The sequence below is a fragment of the Maniola jurtina genome, chromosome 7 (genome assembly GCF_905333055.1).
Source record: "Maniola jurtina chromosome 7, ilManJurt1.1, whole genome shotgun sequence".
Classification (NCBI taxonomy): Eukaryota; Metazoa; Arthropoda; class Insecta; order Lepidoptera; family Nymphalidae; genus Maniola; species Maniola jurtina.
The window spans coordinates 12659271-12676134 of NC_060035.1; the positions used below are offsets into that span (position 1 = coordinate 12659271).

At 34.1% G+C, this 16864-nt stretch overlaps 1 protein-coding gene across 1 annotated transcript in view; it reads right to left on the reverse strand.

Annotated features, from left to right (window-relative positions):
* The window catches only part of LOC123866681 (elongation of very long chain fatty acids protein AAEL008004), a 46172-nt gene that overhangs the window by 4218 nt on the left and 25090 nt on the right, over nt 1–16864 (reverse strand). Inside the window, exons 2-5 of the mRNA XM_045908361.1 lie at nt 11435–11500; nt 5908–6098; nt 2479–2559; nt 1422–1584 (exon numbers count right to left, since the gene is read on the reverse strand). Coding sequence (XP_045764317.1) covers nt 1422–1584; nt 2479–2559; nt 5908–6098; nt 11435–11500 — 501 coding nt within the window. The remainder of the gene's footprint in view (nt 1–1421; nt 1585–2478; nt 2560–5907; nt 6099–11434; nt 11501–16864) is intronic.

Genomic DNA, 16864 nt, shown 5'->3' on the forward strand with positions numbered 1-16864 from the left:
ATTTAAAAAAAACCGAAATCCACGCGGGCGAAGCCGCGGGCATCCTCTAGTAGTTTATAACAAAAGTAAAACCTGACAAGTGCCAATGGAATGGGTTTTGTACGATGAATAATTTGAGTTTGTTATTATAATTATTTTATTATTTGTAAGCCTACCTCTAAAATTCATTATTTTCATTTTATTTTTTAATTCTTTTTTAAGAGAGGGATGCGGGAGAGCAAATTGCCGTTAGGAAGTAACGAATTAACGAATTAAGGATCAGGCTTGATAAACATTGCGGCAGTCATAAACCTGATGTGTTTGTTTTCTCAAGACAAACGAAACGAGGGAATAGCTTCGTTGTCAACCTTGGAATGATATTTTTGTTTAGCATACGACGTTTCCGTTTTATTCAGGTTTATTTAGTTTGCAAATGTTGTCAATGAAGTGCGTAACGTTCCATTATAGATGAAGGAGACGTAATGCGGAATGTTTTGAACGCAATTTAATTTAATTGTTATCTTTATTAATGCTATTCTTTTTTTTTATATTTTTTTTTTGTTTAGGTATGCCAATTACCTACCTACCTACAATGTTTGTACTTAAATTACGCACTTAACCGATTTTATAGTAATTGCCAATTATGGTCGTAAGAAATCCTGGGACTACTTGTTTTGGATAATCTGATCTTTGTTTTTGTTCTAACAAAGATTTGTTTAAAGTGTTGAAATTGTCTTGCACGCTATTAAACTTATTCGTTACACAAGTGTAAATTAAAAATTTTCAACACCCCCGACAAATACATTTTCAAATAAATAATTATGTATATCTAGGCAACGTCCATCTTGACAGCTTGACATTTGTCAATTGACACTTGAATATTATGAACCTAAGGGTTATCTAACCTTCTTTTCTACAAGAAAACTAGAAAATAGCTGATAACTTTTAAACGGCTGAACCAATTTTTTTGGATTATAGCTAAGAACACTCTCGATCAAGCCACCTTTCAAACGAAAAAAACTAAATTAAAATCGGTTCATTCGTTTAGGCGCTACGATGCCACAGACAGATACACAGATACACAGATACACAGATACACAGACACACAGATACACAGATACACACGTCAAACTTATAACACCCCTCTTTTTGGGTCGGGGGTTAAAAAGGTTTTTCTTCGAAAATGTACTTTTTTTTGTAATTTCTTTTTTATATGTACATAGTAATTAGCATAAAGCCTCGATAGCTCAACGGTTGAGGAGCGGACTGAATTTCGAAAGGTCAGCGGTTCAAACCCATCCGTTGCACTATTGTCGTACTCTCTCTTGGCACAAGGTTTACGCTTAATTGGAGGGGAAAGGGGAATATTAGTAATATATTATTTCTAAAAAAAAATATAAAAAAAGGTATTATAGTGTATTTTACAAAACTTAAAAACTTACCCGGAAGGAATTTGGTGCCGATCCACGCACAAATAGGCATCATGGTGTGATGGTAGAGGTGCAAGAATGAGATCTGTCTATTCTTCTTCCGAAGAACAAAGAAGACCGTGTCCAGCAACTCTACGATCTTGGCGAAGAAGTACCACCAAACTGCTGCTGCCATCTGTAATATACAAGGGTAAATTAAAAATTTATAACACCCCTGACAAGTGAAGGTTACAGTAACTAGAAAAGCGCTGATAACTTTCAAACAGCAGAACCGTTTTTCTTGGATTATAGCTAAGAACACTCTCGATCAAGCCACCTTTCAAACAAAAAAAAAACTAAATTAAAATCGGTTCATTAGTTTAGGAGCTACGATGCCACAGACAGATACACAGATACGTCAAACTTATATTTTTTGGGTCGGCGGTTAAAAACTAAAGATCTTGTAAAGACAAACTAAATTAGTAACATCACATTTTTATTTTGTCGGTTAAGTTATTCTATTTTACGTTACCCTGAAGTTTATCATTTACTTAGATTCGGGATCGTCGGGTCAGATGAGAGAGATTTAAGTCTTGGATTGTGAAAAGTCCAAAATTAAAGGATAGAGGTACGGTAGGTACTTAAATAAAACCCATGACCCCATGACCAAATTCAAATTTGGTTTAATGGTTGGTTTAATTAATTCTAAGAATTAATCATCTCAACCTATCGATTTTATCGATAGATTAAGATTATATGCATTTGCATATAATATCTATAGGTATATTATATCTATAAGCTTAGTTGTTATTTTTCAAAAACTGGACCGCCATTCTAGCTAATATACCTAATATTAGCTAGAATGGCGATTGAGGTCTCAAAATGTATTTATAGAGAAATCAAAATTTATGCGTTATACTGTCTTTTGGACGAATAACAACGTTGCTGAATCTGTAGCCTATCATAAGATTACAGATTATATTGATTATTTAATTACAGCCATAGAGATTTGCGTAACTATAGCTGAATTAACACGAGTGTACTGTTTTTGATTCTTTTAGATTTGATTTTGTTAATTAAGGTTTCTTACCCGTTGTGCTTTTGGATCGTTGGAATAATCCACTGGTTGACATGAAAAACTGTAGTCTCTCCACCACCCCGAAGCTAAGCCCTGAAACAGAGGAAATGACAAAATGAATCATCAAAAAATAAATAAGTGAAGACTTAATAGGCACTAGAAATAAGTAGCTAAGCAAAACTGTAAAAGCTGTTTGTGTTCCAATAAAGAAAAAAAAAGAAAAAAGAATAAAAAAGAGCTGCCGTGCCGCCAAGCGATTTAGCGTTCCGGTACGATGTCGCGTAGAAACCGATAAGGGGACACATAAAGCCATACAAGGATATGTCAGTTTTTATGGCAAGTTACCAGCTACCACCATCGTCACTTACCACCAGGTGAGATCGCAGTCAAAGGCTGACTTGTAATGGAATAAAAAGCCTGACCGCGACTTCATCCGTGTGGATTCAGGTTTGTAAAAATAAAAAGGGAACTCTTTGATTATACGGGATGAAAAAGAACTTTAACTATACCCATTAAAAAGAAATCCCGTCGATCCTTTGTTCCAATGCAACGAGATCGAAGGATAAATCAATAAACCAACAAACAAACACACTATCGCATTTATGGGTAGTGATTCAGTAATTTGAGCAGGAATAGACATAATCAAATTTAAAAAACCGGCCAAGTGCGAGTCAGACTCGCGCACTGAGGGTTCCGTACTCGGGTATTTTTTCCAACATTTTAAACGATAAATCAAAATGTATAATAGGTACATAAAAATAAATAAAAATCTGTTTAAGAATGTACAGGTAAAGCCCTTTCATACGATACCCCACTTGGTATAGTTATCTTACTTTGAAAATTGAAACACGTTTTTTTTTTTTTAATGATGTAACCACAAATTCATCGTTTTCAGATTTATTCCTGTACTTTTGCTATAAGACCTACCAAATTTATGATTCTAGGTCAACGGGAAGTACCCTATAGGATTCTTGACAGACACGACGGATGGACGGACGGGCGGACGGACGGACGGGCGGACAGACAGACAGACAGACAGACAGACAGACAGACAGACAGACAACAAAGTGATCCTGTAAGGGTTCCATTATTCCTTTTGAGGTACGGAACCCTAAAAAAACTAAAAGGCAATGATATAGATCGTTAATTTTGATAGTTTTAAAATGTAAATGATTACATAGAAAACAGGAAACATAAAGGAATATTTCTACACAACTTAATTACAATTGTATATGTACTTGTATTGTAAGCATAATGCAAGTTGTTGGACATTACCTACTGACAGTTATAAATTGTTTTCAAAACTAAGTATATTCGAAGTGCATTATTGTTCATGTTTATTTATAGCCGTGTAGTAAAATCGCACATTATAGCAGTACAAATAAAGTATTGGATATCAATATACCTATTAGATAAATCTTCATAGCTTCGAAACATGGTGGCTACAATAATTTTATTATGGACCTGATAAGCAAGCTCAGAATTACTTAGCGGACAATAAAGAGTTCTTGCACTTGTGCTTACTTTTTACTATAAAATCGGAAAGAAAAATTTCTGACAGATTTTTAAAAACCTGTGTTTAAGTGCACGGGGCACTTAGGTGTTTTTAAAAATCTGTCAGAAATTTTTGATCAGATCAGATAGTGTATATAGGCAATTATGTTGGTGCAAGAAAAGGGTTAAATAACCAGAAATAATTTAGTAAAGATTTGCATAAATTATTCTTTCAAAGACGTAGGCATGGACGTAAAAAGTAGAACTAAAAGGATGTCAAAAGAAAAAACTGGCCAAGTGCGAGTCAGTCATAGGCACCTAAGTTTCCGTACTGTGGAAGCATTCAGTACGTATTATTAAGTGTTTATTATAATATGGTTTCATTATTCGATTGCCTCAAAAACAAAACAAAACAATTTAAAAGCTCAAAAAAGCTCTTTTAATTGTGAATTTATCGTTAATTTGAACTTTAAAAGTAACTCAAAAATTAAATGTACACTTGATAACTCAAAATTTGAAAAACACCCGACACAAAAACTTCTATAAGAAAACTAGAAAAGAACTGATAACTTTCAAAGGGTTGAACCGATTTTCTTCCTCTCGACAAAAAAAAACTAAATTAAAATCGGTTCATTGGTTTAGGAGCCACGATGCCACAGGCAGATACACAGATACATACGTCAAACTTATAACACCCCTCTTTATGGGTCGGGGGTTAAAAAACATGTTAGCCATCAAAATCAAAAAAGTAATATGTAGTTTTAATGAATATTATTTTTCTCTAAATTATGAGATATTTTTCATTTGCGCTGGGTTTGGGTACGTTTTGGGTGGTGGGCCATCTCCTATCAACTACAACTTTCAACAACTAATAACGACAATTAATACAACAATACCTCAAGCCGTTTCAGAGAAAAAATCTTCATACGCAGACATACGGACAACAAAGTGATCCGGAAACGAAAAATGAAATGGAATTCTTAGAGGATTCAATTTTATATTAGTTACCGAACCCTAAAAAGAATATTTTACACCTATTGTTGATGTTATTTCGAAATCATTCCAAAAACATCATGACGCAAATGAATAATTTCAAACAACAAGTTCTCCAACAGGATAACAGATAAAATATACCTATCTTAAGATAATAATAGAAAAATTTATTTAATTTTAGGCCAAAATAACTATATAATGATGGATAAGTGGTCGAAAAATGTCTGATTTCATTTACATACAAAAAATAATATTTTAAAAATTTCACAATGAATGCCACAAAAAATGTTTTCCAAGATTTGTCAGAAATCATTAAACTTCAACAAAAAACCCAATTAAATACAAGCAAGATAAATTATATTTTTCTTGGATTTCTAGAGATTCTAGAGTTTTTTAGCCCCTATTAGAACATAAATACTTTAAAATTTTTAGAACCAAGTATTCGACGTAGGTAATCAGTTTCTTTCCAGTACTTTTTCAACTGAATCTGCTTTTCAAACCAAATGGTAGAGTCAACCTTTCATTCAGCAAAAAAATTCTTTGCTCCTTGAATCAAATCGCGTACATGAAATAACTTAATATGCTATGACTTGATTATTTTTTACAAGAATACAAATACATAGGATTTAAAAATCTAACAAGTGTAAATTAAAAATTTGTAACACCCCCGACAAGTGAAGGTTACAGTAACTAGAAAAAAGCTGATAGCTTTCAAACGGCTGAACCGATTTTCTTGGATTATAGCTAAGAACACTCTCGATCAAGCCACCTTTCAAACAAAAAAAATCGAAATTAAAATCGGTTCATTATTTTAGGAGCTACGATGCCACAGACAGATACACAGATACACACGTCAAACTTATAACACCCCTCTTTTTGGGTCGAGGGTTAAAAATGATAAATTCGTAGGCTGTAAAAAACCTCAGTAGTAAAAATAAATTCAAAATTGCTTACCTCATAAACTAAGAAAATGCTCATCAATATCTGTGATATGTTATACCATATGATGGTATTCTTCAAGGAATATGGTTTCCGATCTCTCATGTACCGCGGGCCGACGGACGTGCAGAAGTACAGATATGAAGCCAGGAGTGTGAGGAGGGGACCAGGCCCTGACATGAGCCACCAGTTCTCCGTCCGAGGATCTGGAAACAGTGGAATGTGTTTGTTAACTAAAACCTGACTAAATTTCATATACGCAAACGTTCAAAAAAAAACCGACCAAGTGCGAGTCAGACTCGCGCACTGAGGGATCCGTGCTCGGGTATTTTTTCCAACATTTTGCACGATAAATCAAAAACTATTATACATAAAAATAAATATAAATCTGTTTTAGAATGTACAAGTAAAGCCCTTTCATATGATACCCCATTTGGTATAGTTAAATCTTACTTTGAAAATTGAAACACATTTAAATTTTTTTTTTAATGTTGTAACGACAATTCGTGGTTTTCAGATTTATTCCTGTACTTGTACTATGATACCTACCTATCTGCTAATTTCATGTTTCTAGGTCAACGGAAAGTACCCTATAGGTTTCTTGACAGACAGACAGACAGACAACAAAGTGATCCTATAAGGGTTCCGTTTTTCCTTTTGAGGTACGGAACCCTAAAAAGCACGTCACATCATTTTGACGTCACATGCCAGTATTTCATAGAAGCTGGCATACTAAACGCGTGTTTTGACATTTGAAAAAACACTGATTTTACTAGATGTCAAACACCGAATTGGACGATATACTTAATTAGTGGTATGTAGCTTGCATTACAAAATGTATGTATGGTGTGGTATGTATTAAGGTATGCAATTATTTTGCACATGAAATATTACTAAATTAATTTTTAGCTTGAATCTGAATTATTTTGTCTAATTAAAAGTTTAAAAATAACGGCATTCGAGCGTTTGCAACGGAATTTTTCGATTTGGCAACCCAAAAATAAGGCACGCGTATACATATTTAACATAATATTAGTAATGTATTTTATAAAATTGAATATAAATAAATATATTTTGCCAACTCAAGAATGCGATTGCGTAGAACTGTAACGCCATTGCGAAATGCATCCGTTCATTACGCAAAATAATTAACCAAATTAAGAATGCAGTTTGCTCAGCGTGTGAATATATTCTATAGACTGTAACGACAGTAATTTGCGACATACGTCCTATCGTCCTATGTTCATTTCACATTTGCATATTGATATTGTCAGTGTTGCAAATATGTTCTAGGCATTGAACTAAATTTGTAGGTACCAATAGAAGGGCTGTTTCTAGTAAAAATCGTTTTGCAACTGCCAAAGTTAATTTATGACGCTGGACATCAAGGCTTGGCGCTTTTGCTTATTAGCTTGCTACTCTTTTTAACGTAATTAAAACTTACGTATGTAAAATCACTGACATAGCCCAAAACGTTAGCAAACTGAAGTGACAGTGGGCAGGCCATGCCTGTCGTAGAGGCGGTGGCCGTTGAAGCCGGAAAGTCCTTGAGTGGAGCCGCGTATAGGCAAGCGTAGTATGGGATGGGCTACTATAGAGAGGTTAACGGGCGCCCTTTAGGAAAGGCCTATGTCCAACAGTGGACGTCCAGAGGCTGATGATGATGACGATGATATGATGATATAATTAGTGTTTGTCTCTGTTTATTCGATACCAGCTGTTATTGTTGAGACTTTGGGGAAGGCTTCCGACATAATCAGTACCTACCATCAACCGTTAAACGTGGCGCGAGAGTTGCATTTCAAGTTGCGACTCGTGCAAGCATTAGCAGTTATTTATATTTTCTATTATTATAATCGTATGAATAAATTATGATAATATTATAAATGGAATAAATTTTTCCAACGTAAACAAAACATTCTGGAACCACAAAACGCAATTAACACGGAAGAAGTAGAACCATGCGTGAAATAATTATGACCGTTTAAATACATTATAATATTGGTATGCGTAAAGTGCGTACATAATATTAAGTACGCAGCCGATATTCTATACTTAATGTCTAATATATTCGATACAATTATGTCATAAAGATATCTGCAGACAACACTGACTCACAGAATGGCAACCCTGACAAATAGAATTGCATATATATTGCTTTATTTAGATTAGTTTTTAAAATTTTTAGCTCCACTTTTAAATGTATTTTTAGTTTCCATTTCAAACATTATATTTTAATTTTTTAACTTTTATTTTCAATGCAAAAATTTGGTTTAATTTGCCTATAGCCGTATCTGCGTCATATAATTGTATTTTATTTGTTTGTTATGGGTTGTCTTGTGACTTTATTTCTTACTTTACTCTTTGATTTTCCGGGATAAAAAGTAGCCTATGTCCTATGTCCTTCCCAGGGATGTATCTCATGTCTTTACCTAATTACATTAAAATCGGTTTAAAGGTTGGGCCATGAAAACGTAGCAGACAGACAGACAGAAACACTTTTGCATATATAATATTAGCATGGATTTATAACTCTTTGTCATGCTGCCACGACAGTCCGTGTCACATACCTAGTCGTTTTATAACCTACATACCTACAATAACGCCTGCCTCAAGGTTTTGATACAAGTTTCATAATTACTGGCGTAAACTGTGACTGTAGACTTGGCTCAAAGGTTCAAAGGCTCTCTAGCACGCCAGGACGGGCGCGGACGGCTTGCTGTGTCTAGGTAACACAGCTCCGTGTTGTCAACGTTATTTATATCGGTTGCGTTTGATCATAATTTAATTCTAGTAGGTGTGTAGAAATAAAGGTGTGGTTATACTTCAAAACAAAATGACCAAACAAAATATTATAGTTATAGTTTTAGGGTTCCATACCTCAAGAGAAAAAACGGAAACCTTATAGCTACTATTGACTTAGTACTCTGTCTGTCTGTCTGTCCGTCCGTCCATCCGTCGTGTCTGTCAAGAAAATCTGTAGGGTAGGTACTTCCCGTTGACCAGAATCATGAAAATTGGCAGGTAGTTAGGTCTTATAGCACAAGTCCGAAAACCGTGAATTTGTAGTTACATCATTTTAAAAAATATATGTGTTTTAATGTTCAGAGTAAGATAACTAAGTATACCAAGGGCACACGATCATAAAGGGCTTTAAGTACAAGTACATTCAAAAACAGTTTTTCATTTATTTTTATGCTTAATAGTTTTCGATGAATCTTTCATTAAACCCTAAAATCTTTGGTCTAAAAATTTGCTATACCTCTTATAACCCATTAATTGAAGTAAACACTGCATGTTAAATAAGGGACCTACCGCGTTGATTACAAATCGTTTATATAATTATCACGTTTCTTGCAAATGTGTAGTACAACACATGGTGAATAATAACAATATATTTACACATAATCCTACCCTACTGCTCTTAGTGGCAAGGAAACAATGCGCATCATATTTTCATCATCGTTATCGTCATCTGATAGACATGCAATATTGGATATCGTCACTGCGCATGAAAATTGCGCTATGTGGAAAATCACAAGTTCTCAGGAGTGTATTAAGAGGGGTCTCTCCGTCACTCGCTCCATACAAACGTAGTTCCAATTTCATTTGAATATTAAGCAACCAAAGTCCATGAAATTTTGCAGACATATTCTAGAAACTAATATCCACGCCTGTGGTTTTCCAGATTTCTGTTGAAATATTCGGTTTCAAAGTTACGCGGTCTTAAAGATTCACATACAAATCTTAGAGCCCCTGTAATTTTAAAACTACATATTTTTTGAAAAATCTAAAACACCACAGGCATAGATATTAGTTTCTAGAATATTATGTCTGCAAAATTTCATGGACTTTGGTTGCTTAATATTCAAATGAAATTGGAACTACGATTGTATGGAGTAAGTGACGGAGAGAGCCCTGTTAAATCTATCTAATGTGTCGGGAGATGATCTGCAGCCACAGCGGTCTGTAAGAGATGGCAATAAAGCAATGGTACTCGTATATTTTTAGATATTTTTCGACTTTTTGGGGCAGTTTTCGGATTTTTTCTATTCATGCAATTGTATTTAATCGTGTTTGTGTTGCATGAGTTTAAAATAAAGAGCCAAAAATACTTATTATACTATTATATTATTAAGCATATTATATTATTGAAAAAAAAGTCATTCTATTTATAGTGAGTTTGTTGTGTAAATGTGGTAGGTATTTACTTAACTTCTCTATTTCTTTGGGTCCTTTATTATAATCTGATGGAACTGTTACAGCTAAATGAAATGAAATGAATTTTTAATTTTTATTTTTATCAATTTAAGTTAAATCAGGTTTGTTATGAGTTAATATTATACTTTATAGTGTTCAGTCATGTCTTTATTTAGATACTAAACGCTAGGTCATTTCATTTTTGTTTTCGTTTATTGTGGTTTATTCCACAGAGCAATTGAATTAAATGAAACCCTATTTAGCTCTCGAGTCTCGAGCTTTGACGTGGTTGAATATTAGCATTGCAAAATTCGCTCTATTAAATGAGGTTTTGACCCCAATGCGTGAAAAAGAGTGTTTTAAGAATTTTTAGTTTAGTTGGTAGATAAATTATTAATATTTAGTTTATTATTATGATATTAATATTATTTTTAGTTTACTTTGTAAATTAACGTTTTTTTACATGTATAATGCCATGAGTACAATTTAAATAATCAGTTATTTCGCACAATAAGTGCTTGGAGTATTTTTTGTTTAAAAGTGGTCAAATATATTATTTACTTTTTTTACTCAGGTCATTGATCTCTTGACCGGTCATTTCAAAGTAATAAATTAGAACTTATCTTGATGCGATGCACTTAGTAAGTTAGTTTAGGTATTTAGGTAGCTATTATTAAAATAATAATTTAAATAAAAATAAAAATTAAATGTTTTTTCTTACTCATGAAAACCAAACATATAAGACCAAATGTGACCCCAAATGGAATTATATAATATGTATGACACGTGTCTGCAAAATTTCAACCTTATCGGAAAACTAGCTGATACCCGCGACTTCGTTCGCGTGATGTAGGTTTTTTAAAATTTCCGTGGGAACTCTTTGATTTTCCGGGATAAAAAGTAGCCTATGTGCTAATCCAGAATATAATCTATCTCCATTCTAAATTTCAGCCCAATACGTCTAGTAGTTGTTGCGTGAAGGAGTAACAAACATACACACACACACACACACACACACACACACACACACACACACACACAAACTTTCTCCTTTATAATATTAGTGTGATAAATTGTCTTTTTTTTGAGACTCCACTATGGCACCTCATTATCTATTTACGAAGATATTCGTCAGATCTTCACCTTTATATGGGACCATCTGGGAAGTATATGTAATGTATATACCCTTGCAAACAAAAAAAGAATTTTCCAAGCGTCCAAGCGTCTTCGAGTAATCGAGGAAAAATAAAAAAAGGTTCTTTCAAATTGAGAACCTCCTCTTTTTTTGAAGTCGGTTAAAAACTTAGTTAAGTACTACTTATACTTTAAATTAAAGACTTACCACTGTTCCTTTCCATAAAGTTCTTATAGGAATCCACGATCGACATGTTGTAGCTTGAAGGGGCACCTGGAACAAAGAAACATCCATTAATTAGACCATAATATTTTGGATAATACAAAGTACAGAGGAGGTGGTTTTTTTTTTTTTTAAAATTCAAGTTAGCCCTTGACTGCAATCTCACTTGGTGGTAAGTGATGATGCAGTCTAATATGAAATCGGGCTCATCTGGAAAACCCATGGCAGTTATTAAATCCATACCCAACACGATATCGTACCGAAACGCTAAATTGCTTGTCGGCCGTGGCTATAAATAGCCTCCCACCAGACCAGACCAGAGATTTAGAAGTTATAAAATTCCTAACCCCTGTCGGGAATTGAACCGGGGACCTCTTACTAATAAGATCACATCGCTAACCACTGCGCCAGGCGACCTCGTCAAAGAGATATTTGTAATTATAATTATGCATCAATCGAGGAACTGGATAATATAAAAGAATCGCTAGAAACGATAGGTAGGTACGTATATAATAATAAGTAACAGTAAAAAATTTATAATTAAAAGTGTCATTTCAGGTAAATCCGGTTATGGTCAGTGACTCAAACGGAAAATACCGGCTAAGTATTATTTTCAAGTATTTTGCGTATTTTGTATCATTATACAGTAATTTTCTGGTAAGTACGGACCGATATGGTTATTAAAATAAAATTAGTTAATCATTAGCTAGAAGCATTCAATATTATTAACGAGAATGTATATTAAAGTTTTTACGGAATGAATCATGTTACAAGTGTAAATTTTATAACACCCCCGACAAGTAAAGATTACAGTAACTAGAAAAGAGCTGATAACTTTCTGAGCTGAACCCACTTTCTTGGATTATAGCTAAGAATACTCTCGATCAAGCCACCTTTCAAATAAAAAATAAAAAAAATCGGTTCATTAGTTTAGGAGCTATGATGTCACAGACAGATACACAGATACACACGTCAAACTTATAACACCCCATTTTTTGGGTCCGGGGTTAAAAAGTGGTCTAAGATCCCACTGCCGCCAGACGTTCCTTATTTTCTGAGAAACAAAATGTGTGGGATAGAGTAGTGCTAGTGTATTTTTAATGTACGCATATTTGCTAGTTTGTACCTTGGACCAATTTGAAGATATCTGTTGGCAGTGAGCAAGATGGCAGTGGGATCTTGCTCTATAATGCTACATATGCCTAAACCCTTCTAGAGGACACCCGTTCTCAGTAGTGACCCAGCAATGGGTTGATGATAATATAGCTTGAGCTTTACCAGACAGAAAAAATGAAATCAACGCCCTCTTGAATTTTTTCCGCCTTTGAACAATTGAAGCTACATACATCCACATATACATCAAACAAAGTTTAACATAAAAGTTGAATATGGCACGAGGTAAATATGAGACAAGAAAAAAAACTGACAAGCTTTTAAAAACAATACATTCTTAAAAACGGAATATTTTCAACAGAATGTTTTAAATAAAGCCAGCAAAATGTAACATCCGTTCTGCTTGTTAATTTTTATTGTAAAAACAAAACATAAAATTTCGAAACACGAAGCATTTTAAGTGGATTAATTCGTTTTTAAAATGCAAATACCAATTCCAGCTTGCGGTTCTGTCGGGACAAGGTCAAACACGAACGACCTTTGCGATTGCGACAACACTTTCATCACCATACCATAAGCTGCGGACTAAACCTTGAACTTTACATACGGGTAAAGAAACTTTATTCTCATTAAGAATCTACTTACATGAGAAAAACAATATACATACAATAGGTATCTTATTCATAAAGAACTACGATTTATACACAAGTGTAAATTAAAAATTTATAACACCCCCGACAAGTGAAGGTTACAGAAACTAGAAAAGAGCTGATAAATTTCAAACGGCTTAACCGATTTTCTTGGTTTATAGCTAAGAACACTCTCGATCAAGACACCTTTCAAACAAAAAAACTAAATTAAAATCGGTTCACTAGTTTAGGAGCTACGATGCCACAGACAGATACACAGATATACAGATACACACGTCAAACTTATAACTCTTTTTGGATCGGGGGTTAAAAATTAAGGTGAGTACAAATGAAATTATTACAAAGAAAACAAGTGGGTCGAGTGCGTGGATGTGGCGCGGACAAAATATGGATTACTACCTAGATGACGCCCGCGACTTCGTCCGCATGGATTGAGGTTTTTTAAAATCCCTTGGGAACTCTATACTTTTCCGGGATAAAAAGATGCCTCTGTCAATTTCCGGGACGCAAGCTACCAAATTTCATATAAATCGGTTAAACTTTTGAGCCGTGAAAAGCTAGCAGACTGACAGACAGACACACTTTCGCATTTATAATATTAGTATGGATAAGAGACGAGACACGGCATTACAAGAATAACTTTTGTCGCGACTTCATCCGTATAATGTAATTACTAGCTAACTCCGTCGACTTTGTCCGCGTAAACTAAACTTTCAAACCAATATTTTGCCTCCTAAGGGCAAAATTTTAAAAGCCCTTTCTGAAACGGGCACGGGTCTCCGTTCAGAGTGAGAAGGACTTTGGCCATAGTCTACCGTGCTGGCCAAGTATGGATTGGACTTTTAAAAAAATTTGAAGAACTCTCAGGCATGCAAGTTTCTCACGATGTTTTCCTTCACCGTTAAAGCAATCATTATTACTATATTGAATTACTTACTTATAAGTTATAACTTGATGACGCCCGCGATTTCATCCGCGTGGATTTAGGTTTTGTAAAAATCTGATGAACTCTTTGATTTTTCGGGATAAAAAGTAGCCTTCGTCCTTCCCCGGGATAAGTCAAGTCTGTACCTTTCATTAAAATTGGTAGAGCGGTTGGGTCGTGAAAACGTAGCAGACAGACAGACAGACAAACAGACAGACACACTTTCGCATTTATAATATTATAATAAAGTATGGATAGCATAATGACAACTAACTTGCTCACAATCGCACAAAAAATCTCTATAATAAAACATTTGTAGAACTAAGTACACACACTTACCTTAGGAGAAAATATTGAAAATTTTCAAAAAATGAAACACTTCTTCAAAACAAGTCTTGAATTCACAAAAGTAAGCTTCAATATTAGCAAAAGTAAAACCACTTAAACAAAGAACTTTTAAAAAATATCAAAACTGACACCACAGTTGCAAAAGGGAAGAATATCAAGGTCTGAGTTATGTCGAGGACGATGGAACCTTTGCAACTAGTGGTATTCTCGATCGGAAGGTAACACACATCACCTCGGCGGCCGACACTCGGAAACTGGCATTCAAAAAATATATTGATATTAAAGTTAATTAAAGTAAATTAGTCTACTACGTAAAAGGTAATTATCCTTCAGATTTCCGCGACTCAAATTGCTTTCTCTTTTTTGCGACGGCCACAAGATTCCTTCCATTTATCTAATGAGTCGTTAGCTATTGCGACAGACAATATCGTGAATTTTGTTAATTCCACGTATCATTGCCGAAATGCATTGTATTGGTACAGCATTATTACAAGCCATTACGCAAAATAATACGAAAAAAAAAAGTTAATTTATTAAGTTTAGTACTAAAATGAATCATCATGAAAATATCTTAATTCGCTCTAGAGTACTCCCTCTAGGTGTCTAAACATAGTATGAATAAATTGAGATTTTGAAAGAATATTTCAAAATCAAAATTCATGTAGTGTTTCTTATGCTAAGTGTCTTTATCACAATAATTTTATTATGTGTATCTGTGTATCTATCTGTGGCATCGTAGCTCCTAAACTTATGAACCGATTTTAATTTAGTTTGAAAGGTGGCAGTGTTCGTAGCTATTCGAAGAAAATCGGTTCAGCCGTTTGAAAGTTATCAGCTCTTTTTTAGTTTTCTTATAGAGATTTGTGTGTCGGGGGTTTTTAAATTTTGAGATATTGAGATTTTTGACACAGGTTTTTCAATTTGGTTGCTGGTGCTGCTCTAGCAAGATGATTATGGATTATGTATTTTTTGTTTTAAAATTTCAGTGATTTGTCTGTTATACACAGAGAATCCTAGTTTGGAATCCGCTAATAAATAAACTTGAGAAGTGGATTCCAAACATGGAATGGATGGAAAATACTATGAATCGGATGAACGATGCGCGATGCATAGATAACGAACAGACAGACAGGCAGACAGACGTACTTCAAAACTATTATGTCATGTTACCGATGTAATTTTCGCGTATATATGCTAAGTTTTAGGTGCTAAGTGACTCTTGAAATGGTAGTACGGAAGAGCTTTTAAGCTCCTAAGTGGCTAATACCTACCTACTATTTCTTTGGAACGTGTAAACTTGTTTCTTCACACTAGCTATTTTATAAATTTGAAATATTGGCAAAATTGAAATAACTCTTGATTTTCTAGAGCAAAATATTTAGCTAGAAAAAAATAGTTCAAGAAAGAAAGGAAAATAAGAATCGAGTCGTATCAAACTTGAGCCATTTATTCAAAATGGGTAACATTGTACACTTTTTGATAGTGAATTGTTGAATTTGTAAGGTAATGGTCGTAATTAATTACGAGAGGGTTTCAAACTTGCCCCGATCTGAGAAGAAGCACACAACCAACTGAGCCGGGTATTCTTTTCGTTAAATTTTATCAGTCACCCTTTCACAATATCTAATCGCAGCTGTACGGACCAAGCAGGAAGCGGACTTAGATATTTTATCACTAGATATTTCATAATATCAATATTTTCTCAGTTTCCTTATTTAAATTTAATGAATACATTAAATTTAAACAAGGAAACTTAATTCTTTTTGTACGAGGACAAAGGATCAACTTTATGCAAAATCGATTCGAGATTTAGAAGCGAAAACTTCTTTAGTAAGTAAGAAGGTACTGTTCTGATTTTAAACTCGATACAAAACCAAAAATCGGTCAAGTGCGATCGTACAAGAAATAATAGGCTACTTTTTGATTTTTTTTCAATTTTCATGGCGCTCATTTTGAAATTTTTTCCATTATTGTTGTTATAACGGAATTAGAAATAGTACCTACACATTTTGTGAAAATTTCAACTCTGTACTTATTACGGTTCACAAGACGGATGGGCGGACAGATGGATGTACAGACGGACGGACAGCGGAGGCTTAGCATATAGTGATAGGATTAAAAACTTTAAACTAAAAAAAATCCTTGCGTACCGGTGTTACTCGGAAATGAACTGAAACTTCAAATCAATTAATACTGCCGTCTACTATTGATAATTACGAGTGTAAATTAAAAATTTATAACACCCCCGACAAGTAAAGGTTACAGTTAGAACTAGAAAAGATCGGATAACTTTCAAACGGCTGAATCGATTTTCTTGGATTATAGCTAAGAACATTCTCGATCAAGCCACCTTTCAAAAAAAACTAAATTAAAATCGGT